Raw genomic sequence first — 24,198 nt, 5'->3', positions numbered from 1 at the left:
CTATGGTGAAGCTCTGATCGTTCGTTGTTGCTAAGAGAATGCGACTGCAAACCTACCACTTCCGGGAATTCAGGGTCCGGCGAAGTGCTTGGAATACAATATCCGCTGATGAGCGCCATTCCATCCGGACAGTGGTAAGGAAAAAAAAGAGAGAGAGGCTACATACATCTCTGACCCTAGACGAGTTTCTTTCGCAGATGGACATCTTTCCCACAGGTGAAGCTCCGACTGGACGGTAGGCTTTGATGTTGATCTCATGACATCTTCCGATCGGGATCTAAGGTTGAGCATCACGCGACGAAGGCTGATGATCTGGAAAGGTCAGCCCTGAATCGAGGTTGGGGTTCAAGCATGGACTCTCTCAAAGAATGTCAGAATGAATTTTTCTGGTTGGGACTGATGAATGAGGTATGGTCAATGGCATGTGATATGGGAGAGATTGAATGTACAAAGAACGCCGTCGTCAATGATTGGAGGATGTGAGGACTAAGGCAGGGTAGAGTAGCATCTGAGAAAATTTAGGCCTCATGTCCTTGGTCTATTCTAGAACTCCCCCAAGATGTGAGGTATCTTGCTGCGAAGAGCGACATATCATCTCGAGTCGAACAATTGTGTCACGTGATTGGCAAAAGTCTTGGCGACTTTGACAACTGCGCGCGAACCGCACATTTTTCAAGTTTGACATTCTACCCAACGTCAACCGGCCTACCCCTCTTAGAACAGAAATTCAATCTTCGCACTCCTCTGAGCCGGTCAAAATGTCTTCGCGATTCTTTCACGGCGGAGACTCCGACAGCGAGAGCAGCTCCTCTGAGGAGGAAGAACTCTACAGTGATCGCGAAGAAAATGAAGAAGAATCCGAAGAGGAAGATGAAGAAGAGGAGGAGTCCTCCGAAGAGTCCTCCGAAGATGAAGGTCGTGGAATGGGTGCTAGCCGATTCTTGAAGCCTTCAGGACCAGGTGGCGACGAGAGCGATGAGAGCGAGGATGAAGATCGCGAAAGAGTGGTCAAGAGTGCAAAGGACAAGCGATTCGAGGAACTGGAAGGCACAATCAAGTTGATTGAAAATGCCGAAAAGATCAACGACTGGGCAGTTATTTCGACTGGTATGCTGGACAAGTTTTGTGGTTCCGGGCCCCCCTACTGACGAGGCGCAGAATTTGATAAAATGAACCGCCAGGTTGTCAAGGTCACCCAGCAAGGTGTCACTCCCAAAATCTACATCAAGATGGTTGCCGACCTCGAAGATATGATCAATGAAACCAATGACAAGCAGAAGTCTGGAGCCAAGAAGATGAATCCGATCAATGCCAAAGGTTTCAACGCCATGAAGCAGAAGATCCGGAAGAACAACAAGGAATATGTGACCGAGGTGGAGAAATATCGCGAGAACAAGGACGAGTACATGGAATCCGACGAGGAAGAACCTTTGGAGGCGGAACAGAAGACTCGTAAGAGCAAAGTTCAAAAATTAGACGCCCTTGAAGCAGCCATTGATGAAGAAGGCTTTGCAACCGTCGGCAGAGGTGGAAAGGCCCTTGTATACACACCAGAATCCATTCTCAAACACCTGCGGACCATCATTGAATCTCGAGGGAAGAAGAACACCGATCGAACCGAACAAATCCGTATCATGGAGAAGCTCCTGGAAGTTGCCAACACTCCATACCAACGAATTCGAGTTCTCCTGACATTGATTTCCGCGAGATTCGACGTCACCACTTCCTCTATTCAGAACCACATGTCACAGGAATCTTGGAGAGCTGCGGAGCGAGAATTTGCGTCTCTGCTACAGACGTTGGAGGACGAGCCCACCTACATCGTAACTGAGGGAGCCGAAGAATGGGAGGATGATGAGAAAGCACCTAACCCTGCCGCGGGCGAGACTTTCAAAGTCCCCGGCAGCATTGTGTCCCTTGTGGAGAGACTGGATGACGAATTGACCCGTTCTTTGCAACAGACCGACCCTCACACCGCCGAATACATCGATAGACTGGGAGACGAACAGCTTTTGTACACTGACATCGTGCGAACCCTCATCTATATTGAGACCATTAACAAGAAACTGGAGAAGACGGAAAGCGGGCAAGACAACATGAACAGAACCACGATCCGACGGCTGGAACACATCTACTTCAAGCCTATTCAAGTGGTGAAAATACTTGAAGAGAAGACATGGAATGCTATCCCCCCAACACTGAACTCCGACCTTACTCCACGAGGCAAATACGCCGAAGTAGCACCTCTGGTACGGACCCTTTGCAACCATTTGTTCGAGTACAGTGAAGGCATCATCAGAGCACGCGCCATGCTCTGCGAGATCTACTTCCTGGCATTGCAAGATGATTACTATCGAGCCAGAGATCTCGCCCTCATGAGCCATCTCACCGAGAACATCTCATCCTTTGACGTCAGCACTCAAATCCTCTTCAACCGCACCCTCGTCCAAATTGGCCTTTGTGCATTCCGGGCTGGACTTTGCTATGAGGCCCAAGGTGTATTACAGGAGATTTGCGGCTCAGGCCGACAGAAAGAACTTCTCGCTCAGGGCGTGATCATGCAAAGGTATTCTACCGTCACACCGGAGCAAGAACGACTTGAACGGCAACGTCAACTGCCATTCCACATGCACATCAATCTCGAACTGTTGGAGTGTGTCTATCTCACTTGCAGCATGTTGCTCGAAATCCCTCTATTGGCCCAAACAGGTTCCTCTCCCGACGTCCGCAAAAGGGTCATCTCCAAGACTTTCCGCCGCATGCTTGAATACACCGAACGACAAGTCTTCCAAGGCCCTCCTGAAAATACTCGCGATCATGTGATGCAAGCCGCCAAGGCTCTCGCTCAGGGAGACTGGAAGAAGTGCCAGGAACTCATCAGCAAGATTGGCATCTGGGATCTGCTAGGCAGTGACAAGGACAAGATCAAGGCGATGCTCGCGGAACAGATCCAAGAAGAAGGCCTACGGACATACTTGTTCACCTACGCGCCGTACTACGATACTCTGTCCATCACCACGCTGTCCGGCATGTTCGACTTGGATACCAAGAAGATCGCGGCTGTGGTTTCCAAGATGATCTCACACGAGGAGCTGGCCGCGGCTCTGGACCAAGTCAACGACGCAATCGTGTTCCGTAAGGGCGTCGAGCTTTCACGCTTGCAGAGTCAAATCATTACTCTCTCTGAGAAGGCCATGGGTATTCTTGAGTCGAATGAGAAGGTCCTCGAGACCAGGACCGCAGGGATGGTCAACGCATTCCAGCGTGATCAGGGCCAGCGTACCGGTCGGGGAGGTCGTAGCGGTCGCACGAATCTCCAGGGTTTACAGCGCGGACAGACAGGTCAGAGAAGACCTGGAGGCCAACAATTCAGTGGTGGTGCACTCGGTGGAGCTATCAAGGCTTGATTGAAGAAGAATCGACTTTCACGAATTTTTTCCCTTGACCATTGCCATTGGCATAGATGGTGGCGCGGATAGATACATGGTGATCGGGTGCAGTGCTTTGTGCCTAGGGTAGGGATGCATACCAAACGTGACCAAAAATGATAGTTGACATTACTTTTACCTTGTCTTTGTCTTTAACATTTAACACATTTGATGGAAACGACGCCAATAAAGGAGAGGACTGATGCAATGAATTCGTCCATCTAAGAGAGAAAAAGAGAAGAGAAATGGCCAAGTAGACATAGAAAGGGTTTTCCTGCCAAGAAGCACGTGACTATCGCCGCGGTCGAAGAAACACAATCGATCCAGGAGCCCATCAGATCACATTCAGTCCGAAGCAGAGCCAACTCGCGACACGACAATGCATCCTCCAGACTGTCATGTTCGATTCCATCGCCAGTGCCAATCACATGTCTCTTTTGCTGAATCAGGATGTAAGTATCCACAACGTGGGAATGAACCCATCTTTACCGCTGTCAAGTCATTCTGCCTACCATACATTGCGATGATAGTATCAGACCCAATGAGTTTCTCATAAGCACACTCTAGCGCGGTCGCGACCAAAGAACCCCGCGCGACTCTTACCCGCCTTGCGCATATTGGCTTGTTGTGACATCAGAATACCTAGTGGTGTAATAGCGCTCATTGTTTGACAAGGTGCTTGAGGATTGTGCTTTGAATGCTGCTTGATCCTGCCATTTCCACTTCGAGAGTCATGGATAGGAGTGTGATGGGATTGCCAGTACTTTTGCTGGTCATCAGGTGAAAGAGGTGTGTGTTCGGAGGCGTATGTACGTCCAGGCTTTGAAAAGATCTAAACGAAGGTGAGTCTCTGTCAAAATTTCCGGTGTACTTCCAGTCTTCATACCTTGTCCACCACATTGCTGGTAGGGAATCTATAGACAAGTTGAGGTTGAGTTTTTACCCTTGGTTCCGACTTGAGATCCTTAGAAATTGGCGGATCGTTCTTCTTCAGGGTTATTTTCACATTTATGCGTTCTGGGTGAGTCAATTGAACGTCCATTCAGGGTCCTTATATGTCCATCTCGTATCAGTGCACTTGGTAACCTCAATTTCTTCTCGATCTGTTCCGCAGAAAGTGGTTCGAGCACGTATTGTCCCGCCCTCAAGGTTTCTGCATTATAGCACAGGAAACGAAGTCTAAGTTCGCCGGTGACTCGACAATGGTAGACCAGGTGACGGTTTTGGTGGCCTCCTTGGGAGGTGAGAGCAGTTGTTTGGATTTATCCATGGTGGGTGAACCTAGTTCGAGGAGGACTAAATGAGGAACGAGAGTCTCATGACAGTAGAGAGGTAGGGGGAGCCTGAAGCCACTCAACGATGCTATGGACTTTTCACTTTGGTTCTGGTTAGAGGAAACGTGCAAGGGCGGAAAAAATGAAAAGGAAGAGAAGAGAGGGAGGCAGAGGGGGAGAGAGAGAGAAGAACTTCCACAAGCGAATTGAGAACTACGAGAGAAGGTGATAGGTGTGCTGAAGGGGATCATGGTATCAACGTCAAAGTCTGTACGTGACCTGCGACCTGCGACCTGTGGTCTTGATGACAGAAGACTGAATTTTTCGTCTCTTCCATTGCGTCCGTAGTTTGGGTCTATTTCCAATCCACCACATGCCATGAAAAATTTCCCAGATATGTGTGGCCAACCAGCTGAATCACGCATCATGCATTGCAACCTTTCCTCCTGTCACCATCCGACTCCATCTCTCTCGTGGCCTAGCACCGTTCAAAGCATTTATTCAGACTTTGATTCCACATACGCAGCAGCATTCTTCCCAGCGATCCGGCCGAAAACCACACACTCCAGCAAGCTGCTACCCCCAAGTCGATTGGCCCCATGAACCCCTCCAGTGGCTTCTCCTGCAGCCCAAAGCCCTTTGATAGGATTGCCGCTTGAGTCCAGAACCTGCGCTTCCGGCGTAATCACCACTCCTCCCATTGTATAGTGAACGACGGGAGTGACGGTGCCAACATAGATTGTGGATTCCAGGGTCGGACTCAGAAGGCTCCAATTGCCGAATGAAGTCCTTCCAAAGGGGTCGGGGCTGTTTCCTCGCACACTGTTGGAATATTGCCTGAGCGTCTCCAATACCGAATCTGTATTTTCGAGTTCCGAAATGGTCGTCTTCCGCATCAATCCTTTCCATAGGTAGAAGTCGACGTGATTCTTTGCTGCTGCATAAGTTCCCTCATCCATCACCAGCAAGACCTCCCATTGTTTCATCGGCTCGATATCCTTCACCGGACTTGCCATTATCGCCCCTGTAATCACCTTCCTCGTCTGCATTTCATCAATAAACCTTTGTCCGTGCATCAAAAGAAGGCCCCCTTCACCTCGCAAGATCTCGGCAGCTAAGAATTTGGTGCCTTTGAATGGCTCCTTTGGATCCACGAATCCAGTTGGATGGACTTGCACTTGCTCCATGTCAAGTAATTGTGCCCCGGCATCGACGAGAATGTGTTGACTACCGGGCAATGCGTCGTTTGTTGAAGGAAGTCCCGCCAGATCAGGGCGATATCGCGCAAGAAGACCAGTGGAATCGCCGGCGAACCCGCCAGAAGCAAAAATCACCGGTCCATCCAATGTCTCTGTCCCCCCATTACGCGAGACTTGGACGCCAACAACCTCGCCTTGAGACTTCAGGATCTCCGTCACGGTCGAACCTATCTCCAGAGTGGCAAGGGGGCTAGCCTTGAGTTGATTCAACAGCGTCGAGACAATACTGGCTCCCGGCGGTGTGGAACCAGCTCCTCGGTGAGTCCTCGCATGACTGTGGCCGCCCAATTGCGCCACTCGGGATAAATCGATGCCTTTCTCGTCAACCAGCCAATTGATAGCGTCGGCAGAGGAATTCGTCAACATTGAGATCAAGGCCGCCCTTAATTTTGTCGTGCCGGACATGATACCGGGGCTGACAGACTTCACCGTGTCGTCATAGAAAGCTGCGACAGAGTCCGACCCTGGAGGTTGAAATCGAGTTGGAGTGCCGTTGATGCCACTTGAAGCCTTCATCGAATTCCCCCCAGGCTTTTGCTGACGCTCGAGGATATGGACTGGGACATTTCGTGATATTAGCTCCGAGGCCGCAGAGAGGCCGGCAAGACCTGAGCCGACCACAATGACGGCGTGAGAGCTAGATACTGGATTCTGCGAGATTGATGACATGGTCCGTAGTAGAAACCGGCTAGCCAGCATGGAAAGAAGAACAGCAATGAGGGGAAATATAAAAAAGGTGAGAAGGCGCCTCGAGGCCATATATCGACAGACGAATGGTGTCCCCTTCAACCGATCTTTGGTCGCATAATGTGGGGTAAGTGAGCAAACATATCTGTCGTACTGGTGCTATTATACATTTTAATTTGCTTGTACCACACAGCCCCGAGGAAAATGGGTCGTATGGTTGTCTAAAAGAGTGTGGACAATGATGTGTTGGCTGGTCCTGGTAAGCAATGTCACGCCACGTCTGGAAAGACTTTCATACATCACCCCACCAGTGAGCCGAGGATCCAAAATCAGTCACCGTCTTCCGTTCGGATTTCAGTATAGCCTTTAGCAGATGTCATTATCAGGGCAGACACTGACTGTGATAAGAGTTGAAGATGAAGTTTGATCAACGCCGCTATACCATAATTGCGTGGTTGACATGTAGCTTATGCAACGTACGAGAAATATTGTCCTGGATAGTGAGTCATTTGTATCCAACGCTGTCCACGAGGCGGGAAGGCTGAAGTGACATGAATAGTAGACGAAATACGCCCCTGGTGTGGGGATCACGTGTTCAGCCTCGTCTCCGTCCCCCAGTAATGATCAATGATCACATTCAAATAGCGGTTCTCGCAGATAGAGGTTTTCAGGATCCCAAGATATCAACATTTTCCATCCCCATGTCGGAATGTCTTTCTCTATGTGTCATCATTGGATCGACAATGGTCCTGTATACCTTTGCCTGAGAATGATTGCAAGATGGTTGAACAACAAAAGGCCAGATCAAACTCGAAGCAAATTCGTCAATGGCAGAGCCAAGTAGATAAAACACCTTTAAACAGTCATCAGTTCGTCTCCTTGGAAGTCTGGCTTGTGCATGACTCCATAGCCTTGTTCAAATCCTCGCTCTCCCATGTACCCACACAGCCAAAACTCCAACTTTCATGCGGCTCTTCGAGGAGGGAAAGAAGGGAAGAAAAGGTCCACCAATGTAGCGGAAGGTCATCAATCCATCGCAGGATCACAACCGGCCCATCAAGGTCATTTATTCTGTATGTGACAACGTACTTGCTTTCTTCATTCACAAAAACCAGACCCAGGGTGAAATCGTCAACACCGCGGGAGCTGATCTCATCCGAAACCAACCTGAGGTCATAGATCATCGTTTTTTCACTTCCGTCGCCCAACCTTCAATTCCTTCGCCTTTACTTCCCACAGGAATGTCCACATTGATGTTGTCCATACCCTTGGTGCCTTTCAAGAATTCTGAATTGGACATACCACCGGCGTTGGCCCGCGCTTCAGGAGGTAATTCCAACATTGGAATCAAGAATGCACTAATTTTATGTGCATCCTCGACGGAGAAATGGTATTTTTCTCGAAGCACGTCCGGTAGCGCCCAGTGTCGGAGGCGATGGATATTGCGGAGTTCGCCTTTTCGGTTGAAAATCTCCTGTGACCATTTACCGGATAAGCACAGAGATTTCGGGAAAGGCCCGAGTAGTTCGATGATTTGTGCGATGTGATCGTCGTCTTTGCCATATTTAGTTCCTGACTGAGGATCGAAAAGATAATCGCCCGTAATCAGTTCAAACACCTTCATTAAAACGTCAGTACCTTTTCCAAGTGTAGACCGTAGCCCGGGAGCATACCATGCATGCCATACTCCACACGTCTGTGCTTGCACCCCATTTTGCGCCAAGAATGACTTCCGGCGATCGATATTGCCGAGTTTGAATGTCGTTCGTAAAATGATGGCCCACCCAGCAGGCGTTTCCAAGATCGGCGATTTTGACAGAGATGATCTCACTCGATGGTTCGTCTTCATTTTGGGCCGCCTTCAACACTTTTTCCGCATCCGTGCTCTTCTTGCTGTCAAGGGACACTCCCGCCAAATCCTTTTCAAGAGGATCTGTGGTCGTCTCCCTCGTCTTGTCGCCGGTTGCGTGTTCCTCATTTTGCTTGGCTTCTTTGGATTTCAGCTTCAGCTGTTCGATCATGGACAGACCTTCCATCGACTTGTTGGAAACCGAGTCGTTGATGACTTGATTGAGACTGCTTGGCTGATGGTGGTGGGGATTGACGACTTTATCTAAATTCGTGAAGCTGGCGTTGAGAGGACTGGGGAGAGGTTGGCTGCCGGTGATTAAAGTTCTTCTTCGCCTCCGGCCATTTCTGTTGTCATCTTTGGTGGATTCTTTTTCATCCTTTACAAACGCCTTGACAATTTGTTCAACGTCGCCAATTTCGATCAGAACATTTTCCGGCTTGAGATCCGTGTGGATGATGCCGCATTCGCGATGCAGATAGTCTAATCCGAGAAGAACTTGCTTGGTGATTTGCTTGACCAAGGGCATAGGGATGCCTCGGTGATTCCATCTTTTGATCAAACCCAGTAAATTTTCTCCCAACACTTCAAAAACCATACAAACATGTACACCGTTGGGGCCCTTGTGCTCGAAGGAATCAAGGAGGCTGACGACGTATTTTCGGCCGGGATGGTTTGGATTCGCTTGGACAACTTTGTTCAATAGTTTGATCTCATCTATAGCCGTCTCCGTGTAATGCGCCGCCGATCTGACGACCTTCAGCGCCACGTGTTTGCCGGTGGTGGTATCCCTTGAGAGCCACACGGTGGAAAAGTGGCCCCATCCGAGTTTGCGCACCACGACATATTTGCCATTATTGTATGTCTCGCCCACATGTACCGGATGATATCCGCCTTTGCAGTAATCTTCGGAATCTTCTTCGTCGGCCGTGGTTTCGGCGGGATCGTCTTCCGAGGTGGAGGATGAGGGAGATCTATCAAGACGTGAGTTATGCGAAGGGACTTTGCCATGAGGCAGAGGAGAATCCATGCTTCTGAGGGATGTCGATCAGTTTGGAGGCTGAGTGAGAATGGAGAGAGACGCGTTTGCGATCACGAGTGGCGAAGAGAATGATGATTAAAAAGTGAGAACGATGAGGTTTTTGACTTACTCTGGTTCAGCTTGCGTGGGGTTATCGTGAAGACTTGAGGACGCGTTCTCCGAAGTGATGATGGGCTTGAGATTATCGCCTTTCCGCCGTTTCTTCTGACCGTTGCCGTTTGCTGCGAGCGCGGCGGTGGTCGCAACCTTCTTGGCCTGACTGATGGCGGCTTTTTTCAGATCAGTGCCGTTCATCATGGCGAGGGCAGCGGCGTTTGCGGCCAACAAGGTGTCGGTATTGACTGAGACTGGTCCCTTTGCAGGGCCAGTTTCCGATCTGGGAGGAATTGTGAAGATTGTTCGAGGTTGGAGTAGGGTGGGAAGGGGATGACTTTGGGCGGCGCAGTTAGACCGTGGCTGGTCTGATTCTGCAGCGTAACTACTACCACGCCAGGCGTTCAGGCTCAGGCGCCGGCAGGACCGTTTAGGATTGGAGATTTGGTCGCTTCGGATGTCGGATCACTTGTCAATGCTTGACAAGGAGGAGTGTGTTCTCGTGTCTTTGTCTAATGTTATTCTTCTCCTGTCTCCAACTGGGATCCGTTTCCTTCCCATCAATCAATTGCTCACGAAGCAACTTGAAAGGCAGAGAGCGGCTGCGTTCTCGGCGACTGCGGGAATCAGGAAACAGTGGAACAAATGTGCGCTGCGTGCAGCAGATTGAAGGATGTGATTCGTGGGACGAAGCAGGGCACCCAACCACGGGGGCGGCGGTTACTAGATCCTGAGCATGAAGAACGCGAGAGGGATAAGGAGATTGGTCTTCGACGAGCTAGGTCAACGAGAGGTATGTCAGGTTCGGTTGAGGACTCTAGAAAGGATGAAATCGATGTCAAGGCTGGCTGGGAGAGATGTAGTTTGGGAATAGGAAAAGATGGTAGAGCACGGATCAGACTTTGGACGCGGCTTCGGCGATTGGCAGAGATCGATGGTGATATCAACACTGCCAGAGTAAAGGGCCCTGTATCTTCGTAACAGATGTGGAATGGCTTGATTGCGCTGTATCGGGTTGGGTAGGGCTTGTGACTTGACACAGGACCTAGTGAGAAAGTATGTGGTAATCAACAAATAGTGGAGTTTTTGCAGCTGGTGGTGATGACGGTGATGGTGACGATGGGTTGGCTGCGTTTATGCCTGGCGACGACAGGTCACGGTGTACTGAGAGGATGAGTTGACTCTGCATTATCATCTTCTACGGAATCCTCCTCCTCCTTCATCTATAGCCATCGCGAGCCGCCCAAACCACGATTTGAGGGGACATTGAACAAGGTCATCTGGCTGTTGGTTTCTGCGTCAAAGCGCCACTTGCGCTATCACGAACAGCTTTTGCCCAAGAAACATCACCATACTGACTTTCCGCTGTCAACACAGGACACTATTCAAGTTTGTGCTTCTAGTCCCTGACTGCCGGAACTCTTCAAGTTCTCGAGGCTTCCCTTCTGTCCCCTCCCAATCTCATGATCCCTATCTCTCGGGACATTGGCGATCTTGAGCTGTCCGTCTAGCTTCCTCTGGCTTATCCAGCTCGGTGAAACTACAAATTTCAATGGAAACGAAACAATAGAGAGTGTGGAAGGAGCAATCCGGATTGACATATCCTGGCATCCAGCTTCGGAAGATGGGAATTTTATCCCCTCCAGATTCGCCGTTTGCGCCTCCGTCATTCCTTTACCAGATCATTTACCACCCATTGACTACCTGCTTCACGTTCTTGCACCAGCTTCTTGTTTACCTTCGAGGACCGCCGTACCTCCCACCCAAAAATAAGATCCCCATTCGAGTAGTTTGTATCTCTGACACGCACTCTCAAATCCCTCCCACGGCTATACCTAAAGGCGACCTCCTCATCCACTCTGGCGATCTAACGAACACCGGCAGCCTTTCCTCCATTCAACAAGCCATAGACTGGTTAAAGACTCTACAGAAGCCCTGGCATGGCTCTTCCGATGGCTTCCGCCATATTGTGGTCGTGGCAGGGAACCACGACAGCTACTTCGATGAGCGCAGCCGAAGTGTCCACGATCGAAAGAACTCCCACCGCACCCTCGATTGGGGCAAAGTCCACTACCTGCAACACTCGTCCATAACCCTTCCATTCCCCGACGACCGTCAATTGCGAGTCTATGGAGCTCCACAAATTCCTAAGTGCGGCGGCAAAGATTTCGCTTTCCAGTATAACCGAGGACAAGATGCATGGAGCGGTACCATACCAGAGGATGTTGATGTGCTAGTCACACACAACCCACCAAAATGGCACTTGGATGTCCCTCAGAGCGGAGGCATGGGTGACGAGTATGAGTTGCGGGAAGTCTGGCGCGTTAGACCTACGTTACATGCTTTCGGACACGTCCACACGGGCTACGGCACCGATGTTGTCTGGTGGGACGACAGCCAGAGGTCATTTGAAGAATTTCTCGAAGCGGCTTACAACAAACCTGCCGAAACGCCCGCCAGCCATCGCCTGCCGTTGACAGAGCTAATGGATGTCCCGTTATGGGTGAGGGGCTTTAAGTCGCTGATTGCAGATGTGCGAGGTCTTCTGTGGACGAGGCTCTGGGGTGGTGCCCGACAGGGAGGATACATGGTCAACGGCGCCCTAACCTATCAGACGACCAACAAGCTACTGAATAAGCCTCGCGTAGTAGAATTGTGAATGCCTCTCAACAGGGAATGATTTGGGAAGATGAAAGAGAATCAGCCACATATCCGAAACAGAATTCGTACCATCGACGGATGACGGTGGATGTACAGAGAATTCTTCTGCCGAAAAGTATTACGCAGCAGAGAGTAGAAACATCATAATACTTGATTGATATCCTTTCCTTTCACTCAGTACATAGATCAAATAAGAAGTGTGTGGAGAAAGAAATATGATCGAGGATTGATGAATCTCCATCTTGTATTTTCTCTGTTCAGTGTTCCGGTTCATACATCAAGAGCTCCAAGAAAGGAGGAGCAAACAAACAAGAAAGCCAAATTCGATTGACCCAAAACAGCCCTCCTCTGTCTCCCCCTGGAAACCCTCAATTTTGTACTCCCGGTACGAAATTCAGCTTCTTAAAGTTTCGTTCATTCCATTGTAGGCGTAGCGTGCGGATCAGGCCAGTGAATCGTCCCTTTGCCCGTTGGGTCTGGTCGGTGGATTGAATTAGATCAAATGAAGGAGTTTGAATTAGCGATCTCTGAATATGTTTTGTGTATATTTGTGTTTAGTATGTAGACGAGGGGTTGTGCAGCACACGGCGATGTCGGTGCAAGACAATGCTGTTCGGACAAGGGGAGGGAAAGGGAAAGGGAAAGGGACCACCAGGCTGAGACAACCTGGATAAAGTCGTTCTGGCATTAGTTCTTGAGTTTGTTCCGAAGTCAAGTGGACAGTGACGCGTTGTTTCAATAGCGTGTGTTGACTTCCTGGACGATTCTTCCTCGAAAGTCAGTGGTGGTGACCGTTCGCTCCGAGCATGCATACCAAGGTACCTCATCCGAGGTCATGGCCAAGTCATTTCTCTCTTTTCGTACATTCATCTCATCTCATCTCTTCTCTGAACACACTCTTTCTCGTGCTGATTGGACTGGAATTCCCATCCCCGCTTCCCTGTGTATCGAGACTGTCGTTCCCCTTCGTATGCACCCGGATATCCGCTTCTGGTCGTGGGCTGACGCTCCTCAAACTTGGCGCCTCGTTCTGGTCACCGAAGGGATTCTCTGAGCCCAGGCCTCTCGAACTCGATGGTCGTCCCCGTCCATCAGCATCTGAGTAGCCCCTGCCGGCGCCGAGGTAATCACCGCCGCTCCCACCACTATAAGGCTCGGCATGCAATCCTGGTGTCGGTGCCAATCCGAGCTCCTGTTCTTCATATCCGGAATAGCCTGGTCCAGAGCCATAGGCATCCTCGTTTCCAACTCTGGTGTCCCAAGCATCGTCTTCGACACCTCTGCCTCTCCTCCCGCCGCCCCTTCCGCCGACATACCCGGATTCTCCGCCTGCCTCTTCGTAGGCTCCCCGGGCCATGCGCTTATTGCCGAGCTTGGAGAATTGGTCGCGAATCCATTCGAGAGGTGAGGCATGGCGTGGGGCCGGGTAATTCGAGGAACCTTGTGACCGGAGGAATGGAACATAAGTTTTCCATGATTTCAGCGACGGAGGGGGTAGACCTCGTTTTCGTGCAGTGACTTGTGTGTAGACGACCCAACCGACGATGGCAAAGATGAGAAGGAGGAATAGGAGGAAGAAGAAAAGACCTAAGGGACGCTGTCAGTTTTCACGACATAGTCAATTGTATAGCTGAAGATGAAACGCTCAACCCTACCCCAACCGTGCATGATTGCGAAAATGGCGTGTTATTTAATCTTATGATATGTGGTTCGATGTGAGAATTGTTGCGGCAGTGGAATGAGCCTCTGGGGAAGAGACAGCGCAGTGCTGATGACGGCAATGCTGCTCTTTATAAAATGGTTTCAGCGAAGCACTATGCTGTCATTGCTGCTTCTTCGCTCAACTCTTACGATGGCTGCGCAGTTTGGAGAAACAGAATTTCAGATGTCGGTACACAGGAAGTGTGTAGAATATTATCCAAGTTTGTGTTTGCGACTGGGCTGTCGTCAGAGGTGTTCAAATGGGAGACGTCAGCCGGCAGCCGGCAGCGGTCGTGCTAGGCAAATGAGGAGTAACGGATCTCAAAAGGAAACGGGTCACCTGACCTCAGCATGTCACGTGATGGCATGATAGGTCTGTTTGTCCGCAGGTTGTGTACCTCAAAGCCCTGGCTAGAAGATCACCGTTCGATTATTGGGTACTGGTCATGGAACAGAGCAATGCAATCCTTCTAGCAAACCAGCTCAATGACCCTTCTGCCATCTATACCGACGCCAGGAATCCTCGTCACTTCAACCCACCCTCCTCGTGCGATGGTGACAATCTTTCCATCAATACATAACATCCTCCACGCTTCTTCCTCTTCTTCAAACTCAATCCTGAGGCTATCAATCTCTTCATATGTGACCTTGGGATCTGTGACGTGTTGGCCTGACTGATAGGCGAGTCCAAGGATGCGCATGATATCTTGCGCAGGTTCAGGACCGATGGCAACAAGTCGCAGGGTACCGTCGAGAGGTTGTTGAGCAGGAGAGATCTGGAAATGTTCCTCCAGATTGGACACCAGAGTGGCGAGAACGTAAGAATGCTCCGTTCCAGGAATGCTTGTCCAGTCGCCGCCTCCTTTCCGCCATTTGACGTTACCTCGGTATTGATGAGCGTCTGTCAACAATTGTTGAGCAGCCATCTTGAATCGGTCTAGCCCATGCTTGCGATACTCGGTAGTATCGCTCATGGCCACCAGACTTGCGTGTAATCCCCAGCTGAAGACTACCGCGCCATACATTGTGCTCTCCTCGTCGGATGAATCCGTCAGAGGCTCCCGACCCCGTCCTTCATTGATCACCAGCGAGGCCCCGGGGCTCAAGCGGGTTTGAAACGATGGCAAAGACTTTGGCGATCCTCTCATCAAAACTCCAAGGGGATCATGAGCCACTTTGGAACTCCAGGCCAGCGCATTCGCGGTTCCCATAGGGATAAGAACGACGACAGGCTTCAAAAATATGGAAGGCGGCCGCACGTCATCATTTCGTCGGTTCAAGACCCCTGTCATAGTATTTACAATATCAACAATTCCGCCATCCCCGGAGAGCAGAATGATTGTTTGCTTGACTCCTTGTGTGGCATTGACGACAAACAGTTTCTGAGTTAGGTTAATGATGGTCTTGGCAGACTCCGTTATATGCGTCGTGTATTTGATATCGTGACTGTCGAGCAGTGGCTTAAGCGTTTCATGGTAGTATCCGGGTGCTAGGTGGCGGCCAGAGAGCACTGAGATGATAACATGGATTTCTCGGTCGGGAAGAAGATATGGAGGAAGGGATGTTGTCGTCAGCTCGGCGGCCATTCGGCTTATTTTATCGGGTCTGTAAAGAGAAGTCGATTCGTAGTTCAGAACAGTTCTTTACCGACGGCCAGAAGAGCGGACAGAGGCGCACAAATGGTCGCAAATGCTTGCTCTCGGCCGAACACGGAGAGTGTCGAAAGGAGCGTCGATAATCCCTTCAAGAGTTGATCGCCATCGGTGGCTTCAAACTGTATTCAGCTTTCAAGGGGGCGAGGACGTGGCTCGAGAGTCCTGCCAAGGTGGATGGTATGCCGGATGAGGTGTCGAACAGGAATACCAGGTCTATGTGGACCCTGCTGGTCGTAGAAAAAAACATAATGTAGGTAAAAATACTCAGCAGTTGTGAGCACGATGATTTGGTTGTATGACGGAGCCTTGATCGGGGTTAAATTCTATACTGTCGAATTGGGAAAGTGATGCGAATTTGCACGCCGCTGCTGTGTATCCTGGGGGATGAAGATTGAAGTTTTCCGCCATCACTATGAAGTATCTGGTCCTTGACCATGCATACAATATTCTTTGAGATCCAGGTATTCATGTACTGAGTGGATAATCTGGAACCTTCATCTCCTCCCGCTCCACTCGGTGCTTTACCGTCAATGTAGTTACCTTGGTACGTTTCCCCCCATTCTCGTTGACCACAATAACGGCCACTCGCCGAACTTAAAACAGCTCAGACCTGAACCCTGCTGCCTCTCAATCGGAAGTACTTGTGATGAGAGGAGGGTGTGTGGTCATCGGCTCGGCTCTCATATCACTTCTCCCAGCCTCCTCTCACGAGGCCACCGAAGCTCACACTCATGGATCTTAGATCGGGTCCAACTTTTCCCCTTTCCCGGCCGACACCCATCTGATGTGGGGTTGTTGGTCGCGTGTGGTGTATCTAATAGTTTTATGAGGCTACAGAAGCTGACTGTCTTACCGACTTACCCCTTGGTTTGTGTTTCTATACCTGTCCCCGGCTGAAAGGGAGCGTCGAGACTAGGATGTCCAGCATTTACCTCGAACTCTACCATATTCAATTGCTGCGATCACTAGGCTGGAGCATTATTCATTGATCATGGATGCAGGTTGAGACTCAAAACCACACGCAGCTTACTTATTTGGATCCCAGCCTGCGCAATCATCTCAGTCTTTTACATCCCCGCTTATTATGGGATGTTCCTCCGGCGCTTTCCCCGTACTCATACTGTTGCAGGGACCAAGTCTTGTATGTTGGCCTATTCTTGCCCTACATTGGCCGGTACTTCCCATTAATGGTGGGTTGCCGATGAACTTGGATGGACTCGCACGAGGTTAGACTCTCCATTACGAGGGAGTCCGAGTATATAATATCGTATAGTTGCTTCCACCAGGTTCATTACTCTCGCTTCGCAACACCACATCTCCTTCAGGACTTGAAATCGGTGCCATCCAACCTCGACAACATGGCCTCCACCAATAGCGTCAATGGGGCTCAGGAGTCGGCGCATGTGACCGTCGAAGAGTTTCTTCAACCATCCTATGATTATCTCATCCGCGGTGGTGGTACAGCCGGGTTGACAATTGCTGCTCGCTTGGCTGAGAATCCTAACGTCACCGTTGGTGTCATTGAGGCTGGGAAGAACAAACTTGGAGATCCTTTTGTCGATGTTCTTGCTTTTCATCTCCAGACGTTGGGAAACCAGGACTACGACTGGGCATTCCACACCAGTCCTCAGGTGAGAAGATCACATATCCAAAGCCTCACTGCCCAACACGGTGCGTCTCTAGGTAGGAAACAAAAATAAGATCCATTACGTGCCTCGAGGCAAACTTCTGGGCGGCTCAAGCGGTATCAACTACTTGTTAGGGGTACCGATGCTGACTTTCTCCTAAAAGGTATGCTCGGGGATCACACGAAGACTACGGTGACTGGGCAGAATTGGCAAATGATCCTTCCTGGTCTGCAGCCGAAACCAAGCAATACATGCGAAAGCACCAAACACTGGAGCCATTCGATGATCGAATTACTGATCGAACAACCATGCCGATTGTTCAGGAATACCATGGCACCAGCGGTCCCATCCGCACCAGTTTCAATGACTATAGAATGCCCATTGAAGATGATGTTATGAAAGCGGCTGAGCTGACTTCCGGCTTCACCAAGAAACCAACCGACTCCTGGAGCGGCGACCACATCGGTTTCTTCACCACCCTGGGGACAGTGGCACGAACTGGACCAAACAAGGGCCAACGAAGCTACGCAGCTCGTGGGTATTTCCAGGCTAATCAACATCGCCCGAATCTCAAAGTCATCACCGAATCACTTGTCATTAGAGTGCTCCTGGAGAACAAAGCCGCCACAGGTGTCGAATTCGTGAACAACGGACAGAAACATACCGTCAAAGCAAACCGTGAAGTTATTGTTGCCGGCGGCGCTATTCAATCTCCACAAATCCTCGAGTTATCGGGAATTGGCGACCCTGAGGTTCTCAACCGAGCAGGCGTCGAGTGCCTCGTCGAATTGCCTACTGTCGGAACCAATTACCAGGACCGCGTGTTGATTGGTACCGTCTACCTCCTCGCCGACGGCCAAATATCTGCAGATGCTATCCACAAACCTGAAGTTATGGCCGCGGCGCAAAAGGCGTTAGTCGAGGAACAAGGAGGTCCTCTCACATGCATCCAACCCATCCAAGGCTTCTTACCTGTCTCCATTGCCCCTGAAGACGGCGAAATGGATGAAATCATCAAGTCAATCGAATCTACCACGCCAGTGACGCCTTTCCAGAAGAAACAGTGGAATCAAGAATCCCTTGTCCGCGAACCTGCAACTTAGTCCTCGCTGCCGCAGGCTCAGACGTCAAGAACGGCGCTGCAGACCAGACCAAACTGATCCCCCCTCCTGCCGACGTCAATGGACCTTACGCCATCACGCTGGACATGTGTCTCCCATACCCCGTCTCTCGAGGTCATGTGCACATCACCTCCTCCGACCCAACGGCCTGCCCCGAAGTCAATCCCAACTACCTGCACCACGCGGCCGACGTCACCGTCCTGGCCGCCGGGTTGAAATTCCTCGAAAAAGTCGCTCAAGCACCAGCTCTAAAGGACAAACTCACGAAATGCGTCTATCCTGAGCCCGACCAGTTTCCCCTCGACACGATCGAGCAGCGTCGCGAAGCGTGCCGCGAGTACTGTCTGGGCGAATACCACAGCTGTGGCACCTGCGCGATGGGTTCGACGGTCGACTCCCGCTTGAAAGTCTACGGTTTGCAGAATCTCAGAGTCGCTGATGCTAGCATTTTCCCTAACAGTGTCAGTGGCAACATTGTCAGCAGCGTGTATATGGTTGCAGAGAAAGCGGAGGGAACTCATTGTGACTTGACTTCGACCCGAGGGACTGGGGATGGAGCTAGAAGCAAGGAGCTAGGGCAGTGATGGCCAATCAAGGAGAACAAGAAGTTCCAAGAAATTTCGCTATTGACACAGCATTACACGATCAAGAAGACGAAGTTTCATGCCAATCCCCACATTAATAGTAAAACAGTTATCATAAAACAAAGACATTGCCATGTCCTTCCAACGCCAGGCTAGAAACAACGCACAGAAATGTAAACCAAGCGCAACCATTCCCATACTGTCTCGTATTGTACATTTCCCATAGGTATCCTTTGATATTCGGGAATGATTTTCTTTTCTCTTTTTCGGGTGTGCTATTTGTTGCATGCGTATATTTTGGTAGGCCGAATGAGATTTAAACTAGGATCCTTTCCGTTTTCGCTTTCACCTTCTTTATGCCTGATATGATATGTCATGTGGCTTTCGTTCTGAGCCGCTGAAAATATTCCCCAGGCGGATGCGGACGCGGGTATAGGGATTTGCCCGGCCCGTGGGGATGAGTGGATAGAGATATCGGCGGGATAATGTGAGCGACAAAGCCAGGTGCACAGCATGATCAGATCAGATATGACGAGATTTGATCAGGTGATATCGTCCGGTCCAAGGCCGGTCGGCGCAAATAGTGATAGTAATGGAGACTATCGGACTGGACCAAATCGCGTTGAAGCGCCGATAATTCGTGCGTGGAAACTGGTACGTTTTCCGATTGCGCCTCTATTGCGCGTATCCAGATCATGCGTGGCGGACAAGAGGTTTATCCACAGGTCGTCCTAAGATCGCGTCAGAGAATCGCAGAGAATTCGTCAACTTGAGATTTGTTCCGAGCTTTGCCTTGGTGAGTGCGTTCGCATGTCGTATCCAGTTGTGGACAGAGACGTCTCCGAAGACCAGGCACGTCGTGAGATCTGCTCGACCGAAATTCTCCGACCATTTTTGGGAACTCCATCAGACTTTTCTGGCACATGCATTCTCCAGCGCATAGTCATGGTACCTAGGCAGGAGGTCTGTCTTCTCGACCTTGCCCTGAGTACCAAAGGTGAAATGCACTGCCAAAGCGTCCGTTTCAACCGCCACGCTCCGACCCAGTCTCTTGGGCAGGTTGATGGTCAACCACTCCTCGTCAACAGTGTCCATCGGCAAATTGTCTAGGACGTCATCGGCCCAGAGTGCGACAAAATTGATGCTCAGCCGTTTGTAGTCGGTGAGCCAGGCCTTGCCGCCTGTCTTGTAGCGATCCAGTCGGCCGTCCGCAAGGTTTTCCAGGAATGAGTAGTGTTCCTGTGCCGCGATGGCCCAGGACTTCAATCCATTGCCCCAAGTCTTGTACTCGATCTCGGTGATGGGAGTGCGGTGGATCGCTGAGTCGTTGACCATCCGTAGCCATCGATGCCCGTCATACGGTGGGTCTTGAAACATGTCGAAGAAGTAGTCGTCGGGCCCAGTCCAGTAGGGGTATGCGGAATACTGCCAGGGTTTGCGTGACGGGTGTGGGAATTCCAGCAGCGGAGGCTCATAGACGTCGAATTCCGGCAGGTAAGGGTGCATAGCACCCATGTGGTAGTGCACCCAGCCCATGAGCGGGGAGTTGACGATGTTCGCACTCACGAGCAGGTAGTTGGGATTCGCGAGCTTCATTGTCACGATGCGTGGAATAGTGTCGTCGGCAAACCATACCACGTCATCGTCTATTTTGACATACAAATGCCCTCGCTCCAGGCGCGACCAGGCGTACCCGTAGCCGACGAAGCCGACACCCTCGAGCTCGATTTTCTTGTACCGCGGAGACGAGGCCAGGATCTCATCCAGATATACCAGGTCAATTTTCTTATCAGTGTTCTTCACCCAGTGGATTTCGTCGAGCCAGCCGCCATTATCGACGAGATTGCGCTAAAACTGGAGTCAGGAGAATTACAAATGAGAGGGATAGGAACTTCTAACGGGGGAGCGCACCTCGAGGAAACATCGTAGAATCTCAACTCGATTTTTTCTACCAAAAAAGACAAGTCCGATGATCTTAATGCCCTCTGGCTTGATGAATTCCTTCAGACGTAAAGTCCTTGGTGAACCGGTTTCTGATCCGGGAGCCGGGAAGCTCAGATCGCCATAGGAATTTCCTCTGAAATGAGCGCTGGTGGTGATCAAAATGGCGATGATGGTGAAAACAACGATGCCGATGAGCCAGCGACGACGCGAACTTTTGCTGTCAGAATGAAGGAGTGGACCAGCCATAGCTTTTGCTGTCTCCGCGAATTCTGTCGCTTTTCTAGGTTGGAACACCCGGAAAACAGGGTCCAGTGACACCTGGGTTTGGATGCGAGAGGAATCGTTGACTTTGTTACCTCATTTTGTCTTCGGTGAGGGTGACAGGGTAAGGTCGAAATTGATTGGACTACACAGTGGCAGCAAAGGTCATAGTTGAGGAAAATATGGCACTTGGACACAGGATCCAAGTGTAGTAGAGATGGAAATTCATGACGGAGAAAGACCAAGACAATTTAGCCAGGCACAAGAAAGTCGTCTAGAATTGACCCAAAGGGCGGCTGTGAAGGCGTGAAATCGGCACATTTTGGGGGGGGCATTGGTGTGAAAAGGAGGAATGCCGCGCCTAGAAGGGCGAACTTCTGAAGATAGACACCTGAGTAATCTCTGTTATGACTGGTCTAGAAGAGAGGTAGTGGGGTCAAGGAGCTGGTGGGACACCAACGGTCGCATACCCAGGAACAATCAGAACGCAGCTAAATGAGATGGTGAGGGTAAGTAGACTAAAAAAAGCGCAGGGTTTGGTCTTGGGGGGGGGGGGTTTTGGTGGTAAGGATTCCACGCTTATCCGGTGGTGGTGCAGTAGTGGAGTCTGGACTCGGCAACGGAGGAAGTCAAATTGGTCTTGGACAGAGAAGTGCCGGCAAGTCGAGAGCCCGTTCGCCCTATGGAAATGTGGGTGCGGTGTTGAATGTTGGAACATGGGATGGGCGAGGTTGATATAAGAGATTCCGCTCCGCTGTCACAAGGGGGAAAAGTTGTTCGAGGGACGCCTTATGCCTCGCTAGCATTGCACCATTCCACTATCTTTGTCTTTATTGTCACTGGCAAGGCGATCGATTCGCCGGAAGCACGTCATTGGCCGGTGGGAAAATATGTATGACCGCACGTGACTTCCGCTCGGAGGATAATTGCTTGGCATGTTTGTCTGCTTTGCAGTATGCCCGACGCTTCCAACTATTTGGTCGCCTGCGAACCATCCCGACTTCCCTTCTCACACTACCACTGCAAGCCTGTCCCCAATTTGGGATCGGATGGCCTATTTCCTTTGTTCCGCTTGGCCTCAAGATCTCTTCTACTCTGAACTGCGGCGTCGATTGTCACAAAGGCATGGGCTACCGACTTTACAGCCTTCTACATAGCTCACCTACACCCACACTATATCCTTTCTCCAAGCGCATACTTGTATCAGACATATAACGCACCCTTCATTGGCATATCTCTTGCCTTCAAATCTCTTCTTTCCGAACTAGCCTATGCATCGGAGATTGATTCGTTCCACGACTTTCTGGTCGGTCTGCTTCTTTGTTTGTGCCACATTCTTTACCCAGAAACGGGCCCTCACTGCCCAGCATGCAATATTCTTTGTTGCCTCTTCCAATTCGGTACAAAGAAACACACTCTCTCAATATTAATAGTGGACTTGATGGCCCAGATCACTCTTGTTGTCTTTTCCTCCATCGAGCTGCAGCCCGAGACATTCGTTCTCCCCTGGTCTCGCCTGGACTTTAATATTTGCTAATATTGCTACTCCCATCATGCGCTCAATTCCTATCCTCGTCATTGCGGCCTTTGGGGCCATTGCAGTTCAATGTTTGGCCGCCCCCCAGCAAGGCCACGCTATCATCCCTCTTTACGAGACGTACCCGTACCCAATGACCGGCAGCTGTGCTGGCTGTGGTACCGACTACGCCCAATGTGGCGCTGATACTTGCTATGACTCCAAAGCTGGTGAAACTTGCGGTCAAGATAAATGTAAGTTACCCGTGAACATCACAATGTCCAGGGCGCTGCTAACAAACTTGAAGATGCCTGCCTAGCCAATTTCATTTGTTCTTCTCCCGGTGAGCGCTGTGGAGGAGGTATCGCCTCGACTTCTTCAACCTCTGCGGCCTTGACTCCATCGAGCCCTATTGCATCCACTACGACACGCCCACCCATTACGGTTACGACCTCCTGCTCTACTTCTAGCCCTAGCTCGGACACGACAACTTACACCGCATCTATCACTTCGACGACTACGAACACGGTGATTGTGTCAGCGACGGCTTCATCTCGCGCTCTGAGCGGTTCCACCACTGGCATCACCATTACGACTTCCGTGGTACTCTTGGGAAATCCCACCGCTGTGGCCCTAAACACAACCACTTCCACCTTGTCGGTAGCCAATGTTTCCACCGTTCATCCTATCAATTCCACTCCCCCGAACACCACAACGCCTGCTGCCAGCGTCAGTCCTCCCATCAGCGTTTACAAGGGAGCTGCCTCTGGGCTTCAGGGTCAAACTTCCGCATCGCTATTTGCCCTTGGATGTGTGCTGTTCATATCTGCTCTGTTGATATAGATAGAGGGAGGAAGGATTTAGAGATGGTGTGATCGGCATGTTGACGACACGAGAGATCAGTCCTCTAGAACAAGTTCCAATAATTAACAAGGCTCCATGTGTCATCCAAAACGAAAATCACCGCGCGAGCCCGACAGCCGATGTGACTTGAAAGCGGATGCGCCTTTGAGGAATGGGTCAGTTGGTATTGCGAGTCCTGCGTCCTGGCGCATTTCTCGATTTGGGTGTGAGTTTGTTGGACGCTGAATCATCTGTGCAGTGCTGACGGAATGATTGGTATGAAAGGGACTGAGGGAAAAAGGGCGATGGCGGGGCAGAAGCGCAGCTCGTCCAGTTGTTGGCGCACACTTGCATCATACCTGACCTGCCCCTCCATCTGCCAACGCGCAATCCATCTTTTTTATTTTTTAAAAAGAGACTGCGCTTGCCCAACACAGGTCCGCTTCACAACATCACTGTCCACCCTGAACGGATCCATTGATCTGTCTCTACCCATTCCCGGCGTTCTCTCCTAGCTATCGCGTCTGTGAGTCCTTTCAAAACACCGGCGACCGACCTGTTTCACGCCATCCGCAACTCTCCGTGTTTCAGCTGAGCTTTGCTAAAAGTCCTCGTCAAGCTTCAACTCACTGACCTTTTCTGGGACTCCAGG

General features: G+C 50.6%; 9 protein-coding genes across 9 annotated transcripts; 4 read left to right on the top strand and 5 right to left on the bottom strand.

Annotated features, from left to right (window-relative positions):
• Positions 1 to 758: 758 nt before the first annotated feature.
• On the top strand, positions 759 to 3,407 carry Z518_08786 (eukaryotic translation initiation factor 3 subunit C; the record flags this gene model as incomplete). The annotated part of the gene is made up of 2 exons (XM_013414525.1): positions 759 to 1,107; positions 1,159 to 3,407. 2 exons carry the CDS (start codon positions 759 to 761, stop codon positions 3,405 to 3,407), a joined length of 2,598 nt encoding a protein of 865 aa, XP_013269979.1.
• Positions 3,408 to 5,199: 1,792 nt separating this feature from the next.
• On the bottom strand, positions 5,200 to 6,660 carry Z518_08785 (uncharacterized protein; the record flags this gene model as incomplete). Its single annotated transcript, XM_013414524.1, has 1 exon — positions 5,200 to 6,660. One exon carries the CDS (start codon positions 6,658 to 6,660, stop codon positions 5,200 to 5,202), a length of 1,461 nt encoding a protein of 486 aa, XP_013269978.1.
• A 1,168-nt stretch (positions 6,661 to 7,828) lies between these two features.
• Positions 7,829 to 9,836, bottom strand: Z518_08784 (uncharacterized protein; the record flags this gene model as incomplete). Its single annotated transcript, XM_013414523.1, has 3 exons — positions 7,829 to 8,266; positions 8,322 to 9,531; positions 9,649 to 9,836. The coding sequence occupies 3 exons, from the start codon at positions 9,834 to 9,836 to the stop codon at positions 7,829 to 7,831; spliced, it is 1,836 nt and encodes a 611-aa protein (XP_013269977.1).
• A 1,420-nt stretch (positions 9,837 to 11,256) lies between these two features.
• Positions 11,257 to 12,291, top strand: Z518_08783 (uncharacterized protein; the record flags this gene model as incomplete). The annotated part of the gene is made up of 1 exon (XM_013414522.1): positions 11,257 to 12,291. The coding sequence occupies one exon, from the start codon at positions 11,257 to 11,259 to the stop codon at positions 12,289 to 12,291; it is 1,035 nt and encodes a 344-aa protein (XP_013269976.1).
• An 873-nt stretch (positions 12,292 to 13,164) lies between these two features.
• Z518_08782 (uncharacterized protein) lies at positions 13,165 to 13,961 on the bottom strand (the record flags this gene model as incomplete). The annotated part of the gene is made up of 2 exons (XM_013414521.1): positions 13,165 to 13,880; positions 13,949 to 13,961. 2 exons carry the CDS (start codon positions 13,959 to 13,961, stop codon positions 13,165 to 13,167), a joined length of 729 nt encoding a protein of 242 aa, XP_013269975.1.
• A 503-nt stretch (positions 13,962 to 14,464) lies between these two features.
• Z518_08781 (uncharacterized protein) lies at positions 14,465 to 15,580 on the bottom strand (the record flags this gene model as incomplete). Its single annotated transcript, XM_013414520.1, has 1 exon — positions 14,465 to 15,580. One exon carries the CDS (start codon positions 15,578 to 15,580, stop codon positions 14,465 to 14,467), a length of 1,116 nt encoding a protein of 371 aa, XP_013269974.1.
• A 1,427-nt stretch (positions 15,581 to 17,007) lies between these two features.
• Positions 17,008 to 18,982, top strand: Z518_08780 (uncharacterized protein; the record flags this gene model as incomplete). The annotated part of the gene is made up of 4 exons (XM_013414519.1): positions 17,008 to 17,280; positions 17,333 to 17,406; positions 17,441 to 18,359; positions 18,410 to 18,982. 4 exons carry the CDS (start codon positions 17,008 to 17,010, stop codon positions 18,980 to 18,982), a joined length of 1,839 nt encoding a protein of 612 aa, XP_013269973.1.
• A 906-nt stretch (positions 18,983 to 19,888) lies between these two features.
• Positions 19,889 to 21,172, bottom strand: Z518_08779 (uncharacterized protein; the record flags this gene model as incomplete). Its single annotated transcript, XM_013414518.1, has 2 exons — positions 19,889 to 20,830; positions 20,894 to 21,172. 2 exons carry the CDS (start codon positions 21,170 to 21,172, stop codon positions 19,889 to 19,891), a joined length of 1,221 nt encoding a protein of 406 aa, XP_013269972.1.
• A 1,568-nt stretch (positions 21,173 to 22,740) lies between these two features.
• On the top strand, positions 22,741 to 23,546 carry Z518_08778 (uncharacterized protein; the record flags this gene model as incomplete). The annotated part of the gene is made up of 2 exons (XM_013414517.1): positions 22,741 to 22,957; positions 23,011 to 23,546. 2 exons carry the CDS (start codon positions 22,741 to 22,743, stop codon positions 23,544 to 23,546), a joined length of 753 nt encoding a protein of 250 aa, XP_013269971.1.
• Positions 23,547 to 24,198: the final 652 nt, after the last annotated feature.

This window comes from Rhinocladiella mackenziei, assembly GCF_000835555.1.
Source record: "Rhinocladiella mackenziei CBS 650.93 unplaced genomic scaffold supercont1.6, whole genome shotgun sequence".
NCBI lineage: Eukaryota > Fungi > Ascomycota > Eurotiomycetes > Chaetothyriales > Herpotrichiellaceae > Rhinocladiella > Rhinocladiella mackenziei.
The sequence above is the reverse complement of the archived record's forward strand: the minus strand, read 5'-3'. Positions and strand labels throughout refer to the sequence as shown.